Genomic DNA, 20,382 nt, shown 5'->3' with positions numbered 1-20,382 from the left:
TCTCTGGAAGATGCAAATTATATTTAGAAATAATTGTATGAGAGCCTGAGTTGTTGGTCAATACATGAAAATATACACACAAACCATAAATGCAGGCAGTGACGAGCAAGACTTGCTTCCCTCAGCACTCCAGTTTTCGCTCGGCTGCTCATGTTTTGAAGGCGTCAGGAATATTTGCCTCTCCGATTCCAGGAGCGCAATGGCAATTTGGCAGCTCTGTGGTTTAACCATCAAGAATATACACATCCTTGAGCTACCTGCTAGAATTCCTCAGGGAAAGATTTTGAAAAAATGTTCTTTCACTGAATAGCTTGGCTGTTACTTCCCATCATACTTCTACCTTTTTCCTTCTTTGCATCATATTGTATCATTTCAGCAGCTTTATAAGTTAATCCCCTGCAGTGATTTGGTATTCTACAAGGGTTTATAGTGATACAGAACTGCTTCATTTCAGAGAATCGCACACCAGGTTACCATGATAAACTTTTTATGTGTTGTATCACTCTTTATGTTGTCTGAATTTTATTTTTCAAGTTGAATTATTAAGCTTTGCATATTTTTGTTTAGGTGGCTAATCTGGCCTGCTCCATCTCCAACAACGAGGAGGGAGTGAAGCTGGTCCGGATGGCAGCATCTCAACTGGAAACTCTTTGCCCCCAGGTATGCTGGCTCGTCATTGACTTTCTACCTCTTTGAGAGTCTGATGCATTGTATTTAATTACTTCTGTAAGGACTGGCCCAAATTAAATGCTGAGATTGTATACACACTGAGGTTTCAATAGGGGATTTGCATTAAAGTAGCAGCCCCTACTTTCAATTAAATATTCCGTTATCAAATCAAGGATGAAGTCAGAGTGTAAGTGTAAAGCTACGAACAGACCTGCAATACAGTGGTTTGCATCCACTGTAATTAATTTTAGTGTTGTGTCTCTGCCAACTCAACACGAAGATGTTGGTATTGATTTGATTCCCACAATGTGTTAATTAAAGAACAACATATTGGATATATTCTCAATAGTCACAGTCATGATGCTGAAATGCGATATACCCTGTGTTGTTAGCATCCAGTGGGTGGTCCCTGTGCAACAACAAGATCAGTGCTGTGAGTTCTAGCGTTTTAAAACATTCAGCCATATCGAAAGGAAAAGCTTCCTGAAATCTAATTCCAAATCTCTGTTGGTATTTTTTCATTTGACATACAACAGTGAATGTAGTGGACAAGTCTGTTAGAACAAAAACAAAAACATCTTTTCATACCCTTTATCATACTAATTACTGCTCCCTCATCTGCACCTCCGATTCTTGCCAGCTTGCTCCACTGTGCTGTCACTGCTCTTTTTAATCTTGTCTAATGACTCCCATTCATCCTGAGCTTTGATATCCACAGATGTTCCTTCTCTCAAAACAAGCAGCTATTACTTTTATTTCATTCAATCCCTCACAACACTGTCTATAATCACTCCCAAGAATGAATTGGCTTCGTGCTGCCGTCCTAACTTTAGGGTGGCAGAGGAGGGAGGGGGTAAGGCGGTTGTGCAATCAACCCATGCTAATGTTGTGTCTGAGGGCTATGCTGTAATGGAGCTTTAATGGCTGTAATTGGGTGATTGCAGGTGATTAATGCAGCATTGGCCCTTGCTGCCAAGCCCAACAGTAAGGTGGCCCAGGACAATATGGACTTGTTCAAGGAGCAGTGGGAGAAGCAGGTCCGCGTCCTTACTGATGCTGTTGATGACATAACATCCATCGATGACTTCCTGTGTGTGTCTGGTGAGTGGGGATCAACTGCAGTTACATGTTGTCCGAATGGATATGAATTCATTATTTTTCTTCCAAGGTTTTCATCTCATTATTTAGGAAAGAAATTTGAGCTACATTGACTATTTATTGGCAGACGGCTCCCGTTGGTGTCAATTTAGAAGTTAAATGGGCATAAACAGCTATAAAGGAGTTGAGTTATTAATCTTCAAGCCTGACCAATGCTAGAATTTTTGGTCTGCTGTCAATATTAGGGTGTCTAATATCAATGTTTCCACAATGAAAAAATATACCTATCAATGTTGTCAACTTGTATGATTAGCCAGTATATCAGCTGATATTTTCTACTGGGAGTGCCAAGGTTCACTGGTTTAACCCTTGGCTTCCTCACAGACATTTCAAAGTGTCCTTGAGCAAGATGTTGAAACCCCAGTTTCTCTAAGTGAGCAGGTTGGTGGAAGTGCCCCACCACCAGTTTGAACATGCCTGGGAAAGTGAGTGACGATGGGTGAACTAGGCTACATTGTAAAGTGCTTTAAGTGCCATTAAGGTGGAAAGGCGCTATATGAATGTTATCCATTTACCAGAGACATCCATACCAAGGCTGATTGGACTCAACCAAGGAGAGCACTGAAGCATCAGCAGAACTCAACCTGAAATTGACATCCTGTCACGTGTGTTAAAGCACAGAAATGGCTGGTCAGGACTACGTCTGAAGAGTTCTCATTTAACATTAAGCAGAGTGACTTCTCTCACCTCCAGCCAAGGACAGACCATAATTTACACAATGGACATTTGCATTTTACAGGCCCTCCATTAATAAGCAGTCTGGGAATTTGTCTTCAGCCCTCCTCATCTTATCATTGTGGCCCCTGTTAATGCCAGGACTATGCAAACACAGCATGAGGGCCGGGGATTTCCTGCATCATTCTGTTTTCTCATTAGTGGTACACAAATGCTCCATTTTTGATTGAAGTCTGTTAAACCTGTGCTTAAACATACAATCAAAAACTGGAAGTACTGCAGTTTAAAGATAACTCCTTCACTGACCTCCAACCTCTTTATCCAGACAGACTCATTAAAATTTGCATCCAGATGTTTGATCAACACATGGTATATACTTCAAACTGCATCATTGTTTTCTGTCCCCAGAGAACCACATCCTGGAGGATGTGAATAAGTGTGTCATCGCTCTTCAGGAGAAAGACGTTGATGGTTTGGATCGCACTGCTGGGGCTATTCGAGGCCGAGCTGCCAGAGTTGTCCATGTGGTCACATCTGAAATGGACAACTATGAACCTGGAGTTTACACTGAGAAAGTTTTGGAGGCCACCAAACTCCTCACTAACACAGGTACCAAATATATACTATGCAAGGGAAAAATGAGTCATTTTTTTCCTGCCGTGAGACAGCAATTTCATGCACTTGAATGATTTGACTTTTACAGATAATAAGATGTTTTCATCTGTCACATCCCAGACATACTTGGATTACTCTCTCCCTATGCTATTGAAGCAGCTCAGTTGAATGTTAGTGTCAAAAATTTTAAAAAGTTTTCAGATACCCTAAAATAGGCTGTAAATGTGTTTAAATAAAAGCCTTAATTGGCATTACTACTCACTGTATTTTTGGCTGTATCACTTGTTGTTGTTCTGTGTTAAAACCAAATCTTTTTGTCCTTTGTGCTTCTGCTTGGTACCTTCTCATCTGTATCCTGACATCCATGCCTCTCTCATGAAGGCCCAGCTGAATCCTAAATACTGAAGTTAAAGAAACCTAAGCCATTAGTGCAGATGAGCACGAGAGCCCTCAGGGGCTGTTCTTCTATTGTAATGAGCAAAATATATGCCCACTGGGAGAGCTTTGTGAAACCCCCTATTGAGAAACTGCCAATCTACTCCCTAAAGCGGTTTGTTCCCTTTTTCTCGAACTAACAGCACAGGATGTAATCTGCCAAAGTTTAATAATGACAATCACCTTTAATTTGGGTTAGTGATATAAAAAGTAATAATAATTAAAAATAATAAAAGCCAGACTCACTTACTGCTTTGGTAAACTGTCCTTTTTCCTCTGATATACTTGCTGGGGGTTTTTTCTATCCATGCTACTGGTACCCAGTGGGTTTATGCAGGTAGTAATTTTAACAATTTGCGGTCTTTTACATTGTGGTTATTTTGGAAATGAACCTGCCCTTTTTTTTTTTCCTTTTTTTTTTTCTTCTTAAGTGAATCAGTGTTTTTCTCACCTTTCATATCACCCTCCTTCAGTCATGCCACGGTTCACGGAGCAAATAGAGTCTGCAGTGGAGGCCTTGAGTGCAAACCCCTCGCAACCTGTGGATGAGAATGAGTTCATCGATGCTTCCCGTCTGGTATATGATGGCATTCGTGACATTCGCAAGGCTGTCCTCATGATCAGAGTAAGTTCTGTTATGCCCACTTAACTTGTTTCCTACCCTGCCCTGAGCCAATAATCCACATTTTTCATTTTAAATGATATAATTATGTAAAAATTTATACTCTTCCCTATTCTGTCCTGACTGTCAGGAATGATGATGCTTCGTCATGTCAGTATTTGTTTTGTAGAGTATTGAAGGTTTTACCTTTTTTACATTGATGTTTTACCTCTCATTTGATCATATGAAAGAGCTTTAATTGCTCTAAAGACCCTTAAACCCAGGGAAAATGTTCAAATTAATATCCAGTTCATTGAAAGAGATTTCAACAGTGTCAGTATCATCCATATCATACAATTCTTGGTTATAGTAGTGTTACATGATTATAATATGGCTGCACAAAGGGTCTGTCAGGCATAACAGTTACGAGTTTTGCAGCAGATGTTATTTTTAATGGCATGTGTGAAACTATTTGCGTGCAGTCCTCCAAGCCAATGATTAACTTATCTCAGGCAGGAGCCAACCTAATTGACCAGACTTGCAATCTAATGTAACAGTAGCACAACGTCGTCGTCTGTGGATTAATAGCCTTTGCTCACGTAGAACCATAAGTGAGACAGATGGTAGTTGGTAGCCACTGAAGGGTTATCTAATTGACTGACAGTGAGCTGAAAACGAATTATTTTTTCCAGCTCCAAAGTTAAGTCCCAAAAGCTCTATACTGGTTAAAGCTGCCCACGCTTGATTTTTCATATATTAAGGAATAAGTTGATTTAATGTACTTCTCATGTATAACAGTACCTAATTATGTATTTACTACATTGAGCTACTATGAGCTGAAAACTTGTTTTATGCCATCTCTCATTATTTTCAAGACTTTAATCTTTTGAATTCTAATCATTAGTCTTGACAGCACATTTTGTGTTGACAGTGGTGCTCCAAAACCCTGCTTCGGTTTCCATTAATAATGCTGCTCCAATGTAGACCAAAACGAAATGAGAGAGGAACCATTATGCAATATTTGCATTATAATAAGCAAGTGATTGAAGTTGGTGGTTTTGATTAGCATTCATAAGTTGGAATTCAGAGAATGACATTCAGTTTTTGTCTGCCCCAGATCCACTATTGTTATACAGATGGATATACTCACCCTGTGGAACAGGCTGAATACTGTGTGTAGGTGTCCCAACATTTTAAAAATAACAGTATTTGTGTAATGTTAGTCTTACACAAAATTAAATGGTCACTAAATTACTGCAGATTTGTGGTGCTTCTTTAGTAGGAAGCTGCACAGCTGTTGAGCTGGGTGAATGTGGAATCTCCAGCACCATCTACACAGCTGTCTTGTTGTTTGTAAAGAGAGGATGCAAGCATATCCAAACATTAATTTCTATGTAAAAGAACAGTTTGCTTCACTGAAATCTCCTTTAGCACAGTTTACATGTGAAACTTAGCAAGCCCCCTAAAACATTCAAAAAACAGTCTTGCATTATAAACACCATGATAGGATATGACATGACAACACTCCAATCAGTCTGTAGCCATCTTTCTGTAAACCCTCATATATTTTTGCTACACAATGGCCTACCTGGACAAGAATGTGGTTGGGGCTGCTTGAGATTGACAAGTCTTTAACCTGAGTAAGTGGTGCACAGGCAACCTATGTTGGATGTCCCTTGGATATTTGACAGGTGGACAGACCCCTCTTGCCACCCACAGTGACACCCGACAATATGCCTCCCAGTCATCAAACTGTCTCAAAGTCAGGAAGTTGCTGACTGTGAGATAGGGTGGGGGGGCAGCTGTCTCTACCTTAGGATCTGTGCTGGATGTCATGGCACAAGGTGATTTTGCCTGCTGTGCTTTTAAAGACTCTACTCACAGGGGCTATGAGCAGACTGTCACAAAAATTATACCAGTGTTGTATTTTGTTGTTGGACTGCACTGACCGTATCTATAACAACAGACAAAAAAACTAGATTAGCCTCAGGCCAATTTCATGATGCTGAAATTTTAGCTCTCTCCCTGTCTTCTCTCAACCATTGCAATTCAGATACCATCTGCTCATGCATGCCTTATGGAGGTGAAAAGAATATTTCAGCCAAACACAGTGGAGATCCAGGAGAACATAAAATTAAATATTGATTCATGTATTTGGTCACAGTTTAAATAATAGTATTGAGATTTAATCTATTACAATAACAATGCTACCTTGAAATTAAAAAACAACAACATAACAAATAACTTTTTTGTGCAACTGCAGGCCATTGGTGTCACTTTCCTACATGAGTATTCCATAGGTTGCTATCATGTCTGAGCCTCCCAAATTCAGGTTATCTGTTGCACAGGCCACAGCAGGTGATATCTCTGCCCCACTGAACAGCATTGTCTGGGTTGAAAGAGATGCGTTTGAGTCACTATAGCTTTGTATCTGAAACCATACCTCTGTTCACTGGAGAATAAGAGCATCTCTACATTCCATAAAGCCGAGTAAGGTTGTTCAGAGACCTTCAGCTATTTTTAGATGTGACTGCTCCAAATCCATTACAGAACGGAGGTATTGAGACAGCTGGATAAGCACAAGTAGCAGCACAGGCATGATAATACACCTTTATCTGTCCACATCATCTTCCTTCTGCCTGTATCACCACCAAATACTTTTTTCAGTCAGTCAGTATTGTATTTTGCCTTAAGCATGGCTGTTGAGATAGAAACTTGTTTGAATATTAATATTTATGCAAAAACTAGTTGCCTGTGGTTGGATTTGCATCCAAAGCATGTGAAGAGGTGAAGTACAGGCTCTCTGGAAGAGTACAACTCATGCCTCTCCTGCTGGTCTAGCAGCGACATATGCTCCCAATATGTTTCATACCAGCTCGCACCTTCATTTCCTCCTCTCAAAATGCACAGGCAGCATATTAGACTTGATTTACAAATTCATTTAGAGTTTACAGTTTCTTGTACAGAGCTATGGAGGAAAAGAGACATTTATCTGATGCTGCCCTAGCTGGCAGCGCCAAGGCATTCGTCATAGATTGGTTATTTAATAGTGCTCAAAAGGCTGGAGTATGCCAATATTTTATATTCTCAGTCCAAACAAATTTCTGTGCCTTTTTTTCCCCTTTATTCTTTGTTTTTCTTCTCTACACCTTTTATATGTCTAACTTTTCCTCCTTCCTCTAACTTTTTTGTCCCTTTACAGACTCCAGAGGAGTTGGATGACTCTGACTTTGAGACTGAGGACTTTGATGTCCGCAGCAGGACAAGCGTTCAGACAGAGGATGACCAGCTTATTGCTGGCCAGAGTGCACGGGTGAGTACTCAATTTTTATCCGCAGTTTGAATAGAATCGGTGATACGGTGTGGGAAAGGGGGAGAAGTGAACATATATTCACTAGTGCTGAGGCCTTCTTGAATATAGTTGAATATTGACTTCCTGGCTTGTTATCTCAGAGTTGTTACGCTTAATACCACATCAGATTGCAATGTAAGTCATTTACGTAGCATACATAAGATTTCAAATGTCTTGTCCCAAATTGAACCTGTGAAATTGTGTTGGTGGTTGACATGTTGAATGGTTGGGTCTGACTTTTTAAGCACTACGTAGGTTTATGGGAAAACACTCTAAGAAGATAAGTCTGCTTTTGTTTGCTGATTTTTCTGTTGTGTTGTCTTGAGTGATGATGCTACAGTCCTCAACTTGACAGGCCATTATTTTCTTTGTGTCTGTTGGTGTTTGCTGTCTTACGGAACAGCTGTAGCCCACTTTAAGTTCACACTTAACTTTGTAAGGAAACTGAATTAATGTCCTCAAGAATAAAGCGATAATTAGACTTCAAAATCCATAATCAATGCTGTTTGTTTAGCTCATTGAAGATGAACTTACGTGTTTTATTAGGTAGAGGTTTTCCATTTTGTACTCCCCTGATGAGTTAAACTCAAGCTTCAGTGACTCAAGAGTCATATTTACAAGTAATGGAATGAATGTTCTTGCACTGATGTTCGATTTCCTCCTTAAGTGTCTGCCCACTTTGGCCTCACAAGCTCATTCATTGAGTATCTGAATGTCTGTTTGGAAGCTGCCCCTTTATGTGTCTAGACCAAGATGATAGATGGGAATGATATTAAATGAATTTGCACATATTATGTAACACAGAACAAATGTTGTCCCTCAGTGGCCGGAGACCAAATTCTGTAAATTAAAGTTTGTTGTCTACAGCTTTAATTTAATTAATGTTAATTTAATTTGTATGACGCTTAAATTTTCAAGGACCTCAATTGAGATGGAGCAACAAAAATGTGTACGGGGACTGTTGTTGGTGACAGAAAATGCCATGTCCCCCCTCCTCCAAATGAGCTAACGCCAAATTAACCTAAGCAGACTCAATTCCATAATGCTTCTGTTTGTTTTAAAAGATTATATTGTGAAAAGGGAGAGGAGAAAGCACCACGTTTGCCTCGTTTAGTTTATATGCGTGTATACATGGAGGAATTGAAATGAGCGGAGCAGCAAACACTGATTTGTTTGAGAGAAAAATGTGTTGTGTCAGAGTGTGGAACTGTAGTAGATCGAATGTCCACTGACACACCGTGTAAATTTCTGTGTAACAGCGGGTTGTGGACATTCTAAATGTTTGGTCTACTTTGCTCATGTTAAACACGCCTACATTTAGGCATTACAGAGACGAAATTTCAGCATTTGGGCCTAACACTGGTTTAGCTTACCATACCCACACAGTGATTGTTTCCTCTAATTTTGTAAAGCACCATGCTCTTGCCTATCAAGAAATCTTATGTGCATCCATTTTAACCAGAGGGGATGATGTCAAACAAAATATCATGGTAACACATAATGGCCTGTATGCTACTAACCGTCTATAATCTTTAATGGTTTCCCTTTAGGCTATCATGGCTCAATTGCCACAGGAGCAGAAGGCCAAGATTGCAGAACAGGTAGCCAGCTTCCAGGAGGAGAAGAGCAAACTGGATGCTGAGGTATCCAAGTGGGATGACAGCAGCAATGACATCATTGTTTTGGCCAAGCAGATGTGCATGATCATGATGGAGATGACAGACTTCACCAGGTGAGTTTGGACTATTGAAATATTGAACTTATAGAGCAATTCACTTATTTAATCTAAAAGTTTGTAGTCAGATTTCACAGGAATAAAGTTGTGTTGTTCAAGTGAAATGCCTTCAAAATAGGATGCAAGTTAAAGTTGAGCCTGTGTCAAGCACAATCAAACATTTGCCTCACAGTTATCCCAACATTTTCCCATATCCGCTCAATGCTACACAGTATTTTAACATTTCTGTTCAGTCTTCATTCCCTTCATTTTCTTGAAAGAGGGCCTATATCTTATTACTCTACTGCAGAAGCTTTGCATTATTCCCAGCATATGAAGAAATTCATAAATATTCTCTTGATATCTTTAAATTCATCTGGTTTAGCTCTGTCCTTAAGCCCCCCCCCCCCCCCCCCACACACACACACACACACACAAACCCATTTTCTTCTGTTTGGGCAACTTCAGGAAACCTTCTGAGGGGCAGCGTCCCTGTACTTTGCAGCTGTGCACTGCATAGAGCAGATGAAGGTTTAAAGACATCCGTGATGAGCTGACATCTGCTCGACAGTCTGAAGCCTGAGCTTTTTGCTGACAGGGATTACTTTCATATAAGTTTACCTCATGATTTGAAACTTAAGCCACATTTATTTTGAATGTCAGTGACTCTTAAAGGACATGGACGGCTATAAGCAGTGCATCAAATCTCTCTAAAGCTGGGTGTGTACTGTAAATCTGAAAAGGACAGTCTGTCTCAGCAGGGCTGCTACAAGGAAGGCATATTCACCCTTGTCAGTGTCTGCAGAGACAATAAAGCTGGAAGAGAAGAGTTTGAACCCAAAAAATCAAAATTGGTCACTCTACACTGTAGTACATGTTGTTTTAATAAATAGTAGATTTGAAATTCATCTATTTTATGCCATATCTTGTGTGTCTGATAAATGTTTCGAGCTGATATTTGAATGTGTGTAGTAATACGATTTTTGTACTTGGAGTTTGACAACATTTTTACCTCTGCACGATCATGTACCTCACACTGTGTGTGTCTTGGTGGTATATTTGTATTAATGCCTTTTTCAAATTTCAGGCATATCAGTCTGTGGGCATATACTCTGAGATGAATACTGTCTGTCTGCATCTGAATAGGTCAAAGATCCTGTCTCCTTGGCCGAAGAAGTACAATGTTGGCAAGCCGTAGCGAAGTTCAGAATTCCAAAACAGCCAGCCAGCAACTTTTTATTGGTCTTTCTTTAGCTGAAGGACATCGAAAACTGACTGCTGCCTTTTGCATTACAGCCACTGTAAACACTTGCTAATGCAGTGCAAATGACAAACTAGAAAAATATTACTCTTACTTACAGACTCCTAACAGGCAAGGGTTGGACATTGTCTGCATCATCTGTGTGGGTGTGTGTGGGGGTAGCCATGCCATGTCCAAACTGTAATGTTTCATGTTAGCATGAGCCTTACTTTATCATATGGTTTCTCTAATTTGATGCAAATTTCTTGTTTTAGGCTGACACAGTATGAAGCACATAATGACTGCTGTTCTCCGGATGGAGGGGTACAGGATTGTGCATGTTTATTTAAAAAAAAAAAGATGGAGCTAGCATTTAAGTCTCCACCACTCTTGAACCTAAGTCCAGTTAGGAGAACTTCGAGTGAGCTCAGATGAATATAAGTATTATTTATTGCTTTATACATCACTAAAAGTCCCAAAGGGATAAGGCAGAAACAAAATCCAAAGCACACATTTTAAAAGACAATGTGAGCGCTAAATATTGCTAGGAGATATTTACATTGTTATTGTTGTGTTTTGGTATATATATATATATATATATATATATATTTATTTATTTATTTTTTATTTTTTTTTTTGGCACTATACTAGAAAACAGTGTTTGTTCATCATCCAGTTTCATGCAAGAAAATTGTAACTTGCAGGCTACATTTCATTTCAGTGGCTCACATTTGAGTGATGCAAGAAGAAGAATATTGTATTCTCCTGGATCCCTGTAAATTGTATTGACAGCAGCTGGGTTCTAAACTATGAAAACTACCAGCCTTCACCTTTCCTGCACATTTAATGGAAGTCTTTCTAACAATCCTCTGCCATAAATCAGCTTTGTAAATGTTTGTTTAGTTTGGATGCATTTGAAACATTTTGTGTATTCCAGCAACTAAGATTTTCCAAGTTAAGGTACATGATCTTTTCTAATCCAAGTTAAGAAAATGATTTTTACCCCTAAATAGCAAAAAAAAAACAACAACTCGTAGAACCCAGCTGATGTTGGATTTTGTCAGCAGATTCCGTACTGATATAATTTATGTTATGTGACTACCTGTAAGAAGAGAATTGACCAAATTCTGGTAATGCAACGTGTGTGTGTGTGTGTGTGTGTGTGTGTGTGTGTGTGTGTGTGTGTGTGTGTGTGTGAAGTACCGCACATGGATGATTATCTGGAATATATGTCTTCACTTTATGTCTTCACTCATGAATGGTAGTATCACATGGAAGGTCAGAAGCAAGCTAATTCAGCCTGCGCCCAAATTATTGCCCCCCCAACCTTGAGTTGGCACAAAGCCCTGCCAAGGTTAATGCTCTGTAAGGTAATTGATCTGGACCTCTCCTGACAAATCTGTAGAGAGTGAGAGTTATTCCTGTTGACTCCTGCATCGCTTATGGCTGCACGGTGGCGCTCATGAATAAAGCATTTGTGGCTTGGAAACATGCAACATTTTTGGGAGCCACCTGTCTGAGAGCATTCTGTGCTTTTTGAGTGCATGTTCCAGAGAGGTTCACACACATCTAGAGTCCTGCAGTCCTCCAGTCCCCAGCCCCCTCTCCATGAAATGAAAATCCTGCAACTGTGCCCTCTCGTCAGGAGTTCTCTTGTTTGTCTCTGTGGTTGGTGCTTAGTGCCTCTCTATCTCACAACAGTCCTTGGCCACTTCAGCAGAGCTGGAAATGTTGAAGTTATGTGAAGTAGTCATGTATTTCTTAGGTATAAAGAATTTCTATGGCTTTTGAGGAATCAGTGGTTGTTTATGGCATTATACTGGGAAAATGTTATATTAGGAAGATGTTATATTAAAAATCCTATGCAGGCTTGTTACCCCAAAGCTGTCACAATGCCTCCAGCTCTTCCTCCAGGGGTTGACTTGTCCCTGGAGAGCTTCCAGTCTGTGCAGTGACACGTGGCCTCTTACACTAAGACCCTGACTTGCTTTACAGCAGAGCAGCTGAGGGAGAGCACAAGAGAGGAAGTGTTGGAGATGGGAGGGTAGGGAAGAGGAAGCAAGGGAACAGAACACAAAATTCCATCTGTTCTGGGTTGGATGGCTCATTTTTTTTAGCCTAGAGAGAGCAGCTTTGAATCCAATTTGTGCTTCTTGCCAACTGTGTCCCAAAGTCCCTTGTGGGGGCAGAAAAACAGCCAATGGCTGACAAGCTTTACAGTGGGTCAGATCAGGGCTGGACTGACCTGCGTTGGGTCTGACTTCGTTTGGTTGAAGAAGACTCGAGACTGGATGGTGTAACATTAGGACCTGACCAAAGCATTTACATTAAAATGGAGGACTTACTGTCAGTACCTTTCTTCTCTTTTTTTTCTCCCCACAACTGAAAGAAAATATCAATACGAAGGAGAGATGGTGTGTGTAATGTTTTTCCCTCAGCCACTGATTATGAACCAGTATGATGTGTTTTATCCCGCCTCACTTGTCGTCTAATAAATCCTTCAAAGCAGCTTGGAGGACAGTGACCAAATATGTTAAACTAGATAGTTTATGTAGAAACTAAAAGCTTTGATACTGATGGCAGCTATAATATGCAGGGGTGCAGAAATATAATCGATTTGGAGATGCGTCACAATTCCTTCATCAATGATTAATGCATTGATACAGAAATCGGGAATGTGCTTGATTATTTAAAAACATTTTAAAAGCTCTTTTCTAAGTGCCAAAGCAAGGAATCTCTCCCACTGACATTCACTGCTGGCCAAGATAAATTTGTGATGCAGCAAAGGAAAAATATTAATTTTTTCACCTTGCCTATTATTTTTTTTATTTTATTTTTTTTACCAGATTAGACAGTAGATGGCAATGATCCTATTCAAGGAAATACAGCTGAATATGTTCAGAAACTTCTTCACCATAACTCTACCAAATTTGATAGAAATATCACAAAGCACATAGATTATACTCAGTTTTTTTGTTAAGATAGAACAAGGCTGGTACACCATTCAGGACACTAAGCTACCCAAAGGGTTTGGGGATTTTACTTGAATACAGTTTGTCTGGAGACCCATAGATGGGTCCCTAGGGCCTAAAAGGTTACAATTCTGTGGTGGTCTTACTGGGTCATGCTGCAGTAGCACACCAATTGGTTGACAGCGGGGGACTTGTAGGCCTCTGTGTTGAGTTCTGTTGCATACTTTAATCAGCAGCAAGCAGGAAATAGTGTTGGGAGTTTGAGCTAATAAAAGTTGGACAATGCCATTAAGGAAAAAAATGCTGAAAAGAGCTCAGACAAGAGGAGGAGTCTACGTGAAAATGTGTTGGAAGAAGTGTGATGATGTGAGACAGAAAGCTGTCTGTGTGGGCACAGCACCTATTTACAGTGTCAAGGAGGAGCACAAAAGGCTTCACCGTAGGCTACAGCATAGGGTATGTGTCAACATGTACCAACACCATTGGGGACACTGCCTATTCGATACACAACTGTAAATCAAGCACAAGTATAGTCAGAGTCACATTACTTGTAATTTTTTTCCAAGTAATTGTTCATCAAAGTATAATTTATTTATTTTTTTTTTTACTGCTTTGTGCGCAACAAACTCATGGGAAAAAACTAAAATGAAATCTGTCTGTGTACGCCAAAAGTTTAGCTTCGTTGACACAAAACTTGTGGCCAATCAGTGTAAATGTAGTTTCAGCTGCAGGCTAGTGTCAGTAAAATAACATTCCCGACATCAAAATACCAAGAAAAAGATATTAAATTTGTTTCTAGTAAGAGATGAGTGGAGATATGCTCTTGCTGCTCTAGAAACTGTTAAGTTGTATTTAGTTTAGGGTTCTGACATATTGTATTGTTCATGCCATATCTAAATCCAGCTGATAAGAATTTTTCATATGATTAATATTATGCCACTACTGATAGATTTTAATAATTTTGACATTATTGTTTTTACTTACAGAAGAAACATTTTTCCATTGGTTCATCTAGTATTTCAATTACGAATCCTACAAGCAGTTGTTTTGTATTTCCGCTGGTATTTAGATTTATGAGTTCAATTCCTACTTGGATATTCAGTTGGTATTGTTTTTTGTTTGATGACAGTATCATTTTTGGATCAATACTGTACTTTTTTTCATCTAGAATCTAGATTCTAGATTGTATACCTCTAACCCAGTGATTCATTTCATTCAGTCTGTCCTTCCATGGCACAACGTGGAACTCTGATCACAAAAGGTGTTTAAATTTTATAAACAGAAATTTGGTGAAAAAAGGATAAAATGATTATCAGTCAGTCTCATTTCCTGATTAAAAAAATAATCAAGATGCAGTGATAATCGGGATTCACTAACAAATTTTGGCTCTCATAATCTTAATTGAATTTTGAAATGCCTGAATCATCCTTTCCCTATTAATAATAATCTGATGGCCTCTAATCAGGGTTTCCTAGCTCTCCCTGAATGTGAAGTTGCAATCACAATCTTTGAAGCATATCAATATGTGTTGTGCATGGAGTGCTGAAACCATAGGAAAATTAGTTTTATCCCCTAATTTTGAAGTATAGCCATGGCTTTAAATAGTAATGTGACAGCACTTGGTCATGGTCCATTCTTTAAGGACAGCCCTGAGACTGAGTGCTGCACTTCTATGTTTAATGGGTTATAAAACGTTCTCAGCTTTGACTGAACAATATGGTACCAGAGTGTCTTTGTGTTTTGTGTGCACGGATCATCCGTGCCCCAACGTACCCATGTATCTCTGTACTGGTTGCCTGCCATAAGTCATGCTTCTTTATCCATACTTGCCTCTGAATAATAAACAACCTTCAAAAAACAAACAGCCGCTTCATGACTGAGACACTGCTTCTGTATGTTGAATAAGGCTGCAGAAGATCTGAAACTGTTGCTGATCTTTCCATGTTTTCTTCCTAGGGGGAAAGGGCCCCTGAAGAATACATCTGATGTCATCAGTGCTGCCAAGAAAATTGCAGAGGCAGGATCAAGAATGGACAAGCTGGGCCGCACCATCGCTGACAATGTAAGTTGTTAATGAACCTGTATCCCAGAGGCTTTAATGTACAGCTCCACCTTTGGACTTTGACCGCATCATATAATTACAGTTGTAGTGATGTGGGCCTGATGCATAAGCAACAATGGCAGCAAGAGAAAAGACAAACATCTGTAGTAAAAACATTTGTTGCTCAAGCTTTGCAACACAGTGTTCATGTTTGATCCAAGATAACAAGCCTGGGCGTATGCATAAAAATGAAATTAAATGTCACATATTTCTTTGTTGAGTCCATAACAGTATCAGATTAGTTCCCTTGTAAGTGCTAACTGTGGTAGAAGATAAGAGTGTACCATGTTGCTGAAGGTATGAACATTTGCATTTAAAATTTCCTCATTAATAGGACTATACTTTTTTTTTTTTTTTCAAAATCAGTCCTCATTCTACTCTTAGATGATATTTGCAAATTGTAGTACACAAAAAACATGAAGTTCATTTAAATACATGTATAAATGCTCATTAGTTTATATTTTTACTTTCATTCATGATTCATCAATGTGAAAAGCTTGCACAGTAAAACCCCACTGATAGTAACACCTGTCATATTCATGAGACACCCCTCACCAGTTCATACCAGTTCCTTTCAGGATCAAACACTCAGTCCCATTCCCTTCTCCTTCAGCTCCAGCTCCCCAACTCCCAATTCCATCATCTTTCTACATCTACCCCTTACCTCTGAGACTACGGTCCTTGACATAGGGAAACACACATTCAATTATCCATGGTCTCATATCTCACTTAAATACTTGCACTGTACTATTCCTAAGGGAGACACTGTCCATGATTTATCGCCCAACTTATTCATGTGCCATCTCGAAGGCAGAGACATATTTCCACTGCGTCTGCAATATGTATACATTTTGTTGTTAAATCATGGTTTTGATGTTTGCAACAAGACAAGGTTGTCAGATTGAGGTCTTCTCTGGTGCAGACATTGCTAGCATCTGTGGTTGAGATGTACCCTCTGTGGGTTTCTTGCACTTCCACTCAACAACGCTCGCATAAGAAGACACACATTGGCTTTAGATGTTTGCTGTAAGATATCAGTGTTGGTGACATTACAGGCTTTGCTAGTCTCACTTTACCTCTGGTTTTGTTGATAATTTGATATAACAGTATTGTAATACATTAGTTAAAAATTGATTAAGGGAGGATGTAGTTTGACGCCATAGGTGTTCTTCTGCTGGTTGATGGTGTCATGAGAAGAGATGTGTTTTGGACTGCCGAAGCAAGTGTGATGGACATTCCTCATATACTGAAGCTGGCAGAAAAATAGACCATGCCAATTAAAAGCATTGATCAAATTTACTAGAATTTAAAGTGTATGAAGCACCTGCATCTCATTGCTACACAACTGGACGTTCAATCATGCCAGCATATTCTGTGGAAACCTCTTCATTTTGCCCCCAGCAGTGTGACATAATGAGCTGCTGTTCTCTAAGAGCTATGCAATTCAGATATTTTATTTAAGGTACCTTCAGATCCTTCATGTTCCAGGCCCACATCTATTACACAGAATAAACACTTACCAGTACTGACCTAATTGTATCAGAAACATCTGAATAGGGAATAGGATGTTCTGGAAAGTGACTTTTTATGCCTCACTGCCACTTTTGAAGATGCTTATTCACTTTAATGAAAACGGTGTTATCCCCTAAAGAAAACAGATGGGCAACTGTGCAGGTGTGTGAGCGTGCATATATGTGTGACTCGATATGCCTAAATACAAACACGTTTGTTGACTGGCTTGCCTTCCTGCAGGCAGAATGTGTATGGATGTGTTAGAATTGGATGACTGTTTTATTCTCCAATCCTCAACTATTTGTAGGCACTATTTTCGATATCTTTTGTGGTGTGTGTTTGTGTGTGTTTACGTGTGTGTGTACACTATTAGGGGATTTTGGGGTTTGAAGCACTCAAAGTATGAATAAATGAAGAGCTTTGGCTGTTGGAACAGAAGTCTTTGCCAAGAGTGAGGACCCCTCCAACCTCCAAACCCATCCAGCTGTCCTGCTTAGCCCCCCTCTCTCTCTCTCTCAGCAGAGACCAAAAGTCTAGCACACCAGGCGACACTCACCCGGTGCTCCCAGGGAGGGAGGTGCAGTTGTGGGGGAGAGTGATGGAGAGATTGGAGAGGTAGAAAGAGGGGGCAGTGCATTTGTGTGAGGGGAGGAACATCCCTCTTGAGAGATGAATCCATTAAGAGTGCTTTGCCCTTTAATTAGCAGTATAATTGCCAGGTGGCAGTTTCTAAAATTTATTTATTTACACAGGCAGTTTATATTTAGGGCCATATCTCTTAACAAAGCAGGGGATGCCGCAGGCCTGCTTATAGCCAAGGTATGGCATGTTGGGCTGGTCTGCACACTCTACCAGCATCGGTTAAGTGAATCACCACCAAGACACAAGCATTCATACTGACAGAGGAGCAGAGGCAATGCTGGAGCTGCTCATTAACCTAGGCATATTAATCACTTGCGCACTGTGCCTGTGGCGTGGAGGGCCTATGAGGTTTTACTCCTCATATAAAACATCAGCAGATTGTCCGATAGCACAGCATCTCACCCCTCGTTCTGCTCTGCAGGACTGTGTCATGGTGTGTTTCTGCATGTTCTGTTCATTGGAGATGTGCAGATGGACATGCTCCAGGTTTGGGTAACTTAAAAACAGTTAAATAAGTGTAATCAAGCCTTATTAAATTTTAAATAAATGAGTGTAGTGCTGTGATGAGCTGCAGGATGTAGGTCAGTGCTGTACAAAGGTCTGCACTGCAGTTTATTAAGAATTTATGACAACACCCCCCCCCCCCCCCCCCCCCTTGCAGGGTATCTCAGAATTCCATCTAAGCGGGCTGGTAAACAAATAATGCTATGTAATTGAGATTTATAATGCAAATGTGTTAGCCACTGTGTAGCCTATAAATAACTGCTGCTTGCCTGCTCACCACATAAACACTTGCATGTACACATTCAAACACATGCACATAAAATAAGACTTGCATATTTAGAGAATGGGCATGTGCTTTGCTGTGTGTGTGTGTTGTGCAAGCTTTATTCTCATGATGTATACTGACATACATAGTGTACTTTTCCAATTTGCATTCAATCAGTGGAGATTTATAGTGATCCATGGGCTCTATTGCTGGTCACAGTCTAATCCCGGCTCTGGCTCTAGACGCTTAACAGCAGACAGGGTTGTAAATTACCTACTGCAGTGGAGAGGCAAAATCACCCGGAGAGCCCACAAATTCTCAGCTCAGCAGTTCAAGGGTCATCCCTCAGCTAACTGCAGTTCAGCCCAACTAAGAGCAGCTTGCCTTATGTGCTGGTTGAGAAATGTATCAGCTCTCAATTGATTGTTTTGAAAGGCATTCAACCGTGGTAATTCAGTATTTGAATGATTCCTGCATCAATGCTGAGGCCATTATGAAGAGTTTGGTTACTGAAGACTTGGAGAATTGAGGGAAAGGAACATGGAATTGTATTGAGATGGTATACAGACAGTTACGACAGCTCAATTACGATTTGAGCTGAAGAGGTTGTATAAGGCAAAAAATGTAAATGCTTGGGTTTTTCATGCCTTTAGAGCAATTACAATTTTAACAGTTCAAGTAATAAGGTTTCTGGCCAGTCGAGATTAAAGTTTCTAAAACGAGCAAATGATTAGCCAAGATGTATTGTTGAAATTGGATGGGCCTTTAACCTGTGCTGCAGCAGCTGTGTTAAGTTATCAGTTTTGCTTACAACCACTACAGTGAGATGCCCGTTGGGTACAGCATGAACATTAAAAATTGATAATGGCCATTTAATTGGTCCCTGTGGTTATCTCCTCAGTCACTCATTTTGACTTGCCCCCAGCTTGATCTTCTCCTGTCATACCTAGACTCTCTGTCTGCATCAATGTCACATTAGGATTCCCAAGTGGCAGTGTGATTGAATTGGCCTTATGCAAATAGGGAGCATCTCTTAAACAGGTGCAGTGAGGAGAGGAGATGTGACTATCATCATTGTTTGAAATGAATCTTGATTGATATTGGTAGACCGTGGCATTTTGTATATTAAATCATCAACAGTAACAGGATCGGCACCAGACAGACGAAATCTAATGTAGAGCACATTAAAGTTGAAGCAGATTAACTAGATTGAGCATCGAAACCACCACCGTACTCAACTTCAACTGAGAGTTTTTTTTTTCCTCTGCTCAGTATTTTATCCAGCAGTCAAACTATTGTTTAAGATTAAAAAAAAAAATTTCCTCCATGCCTTTTAAAGTCTTCTCCTGTCTTCACAAATACATTTGAGGCACATTCTACAATCATATTGATCACCAACATTTTCACGAGTCGAAGTGTCTGCATACTTCAGAATCATTTTTTCTTGTTATTTTGTACCTCAGTTTCCACCTTAAGTAACAGAGCAACTTTTCCGTGCAGCGTTCTGCCTATATCCTCAGTAGCATTGTTTCCACCAATGGCACTGGACTAACTGTAACATGTATTTCTCCACACTTGAAAACCTCATAGCAATTCTTGAGGTGTAATGGCAGATGAAGGTGCCCTTTGGTTTGTTGTCCTTAAGTTTGTTTTTTTCAGGTTGGAACCCAGTTATCCTCATTATCCACAACAATCTGACACACGCTGATGTTTTAGATGTCAGCATGGTGAAACACACCCGATGGTCTACAGTGTTAGATTTGTGTTCTTTTGAGACTCTAGAAATTCACCTCCATCGGGTGAAGCTCACCTGAATGAAAGCTGTTGTTGGTTGCATGGTTTAGCTACACCAGTCAAGTCCCCACTTCACATACCAGTCATTGCTGTTATGGGTCAATAAAAGCATTGTTTTACGGAACAGAACATG

General features: G+C 39.9%; 1 protein-coding gene across 4 annotated transcripts in view; it reads left to right on the top strand.

The window, feature by feature from the left end:
• Positions 1-20,382, top strand: part of ctnna1 (catenin (cadherin-associated protein), alpha 1) — a 77,210-nt gene that overhangs the window by 48,934 nt on the left and 7,894 nt on the right. For all 4 annotated transcript variants that reach the window (XM_086223155.1, XM_086223154.1, XM_086223153.1 and 1 more), the window contains 7 exons: positions 568-660; positions 1,614-1,770; positions 2,911-3,111; positions 4,026-4,177; positions 7,356-7,466; positions 9,056-9,237; positions 15,388-15,493. In XM_086223155.1, coding sequence (XP_086079281.1) covers positions 568-660; positions 1,614-1,770; positions 2,911-3,111; positions 4,026-4,177; positions 7,356-7,466; positions 9,056-9,237; positions 15,388-15,493 — 1,002 coding nt within the window. The remainder of the gene's footprint in view (positions 1-567; positions 661-1,613; positions 1,771-2,910; positions 3,112-4,025; positions 4,178-7,355; positions 7,467-9,055; positions 9,238-15,387; positions 15,494-20,382) is intronic.

Source organism: Aulostomus chinensis, chromosome 13 (genome assembly GCF_037954235.1).
Source record: "Aulostomus chinensis isolate RoL2024-O1b breed Wild chromosome 13, RoL_Achi_v1.0, whole genome shotgun sequence".
Taxonomy (NCBI): domain Eukaryota; kingdom Metazoa; phylum Chordata; class Actinopteri; order Syngnathiformes; family Aulostomidae; genus Aulostomus; species Aulostomus chinensis.
This window is presented reverse-complemented; position numbering and strand designations above follow the sequence as displayed.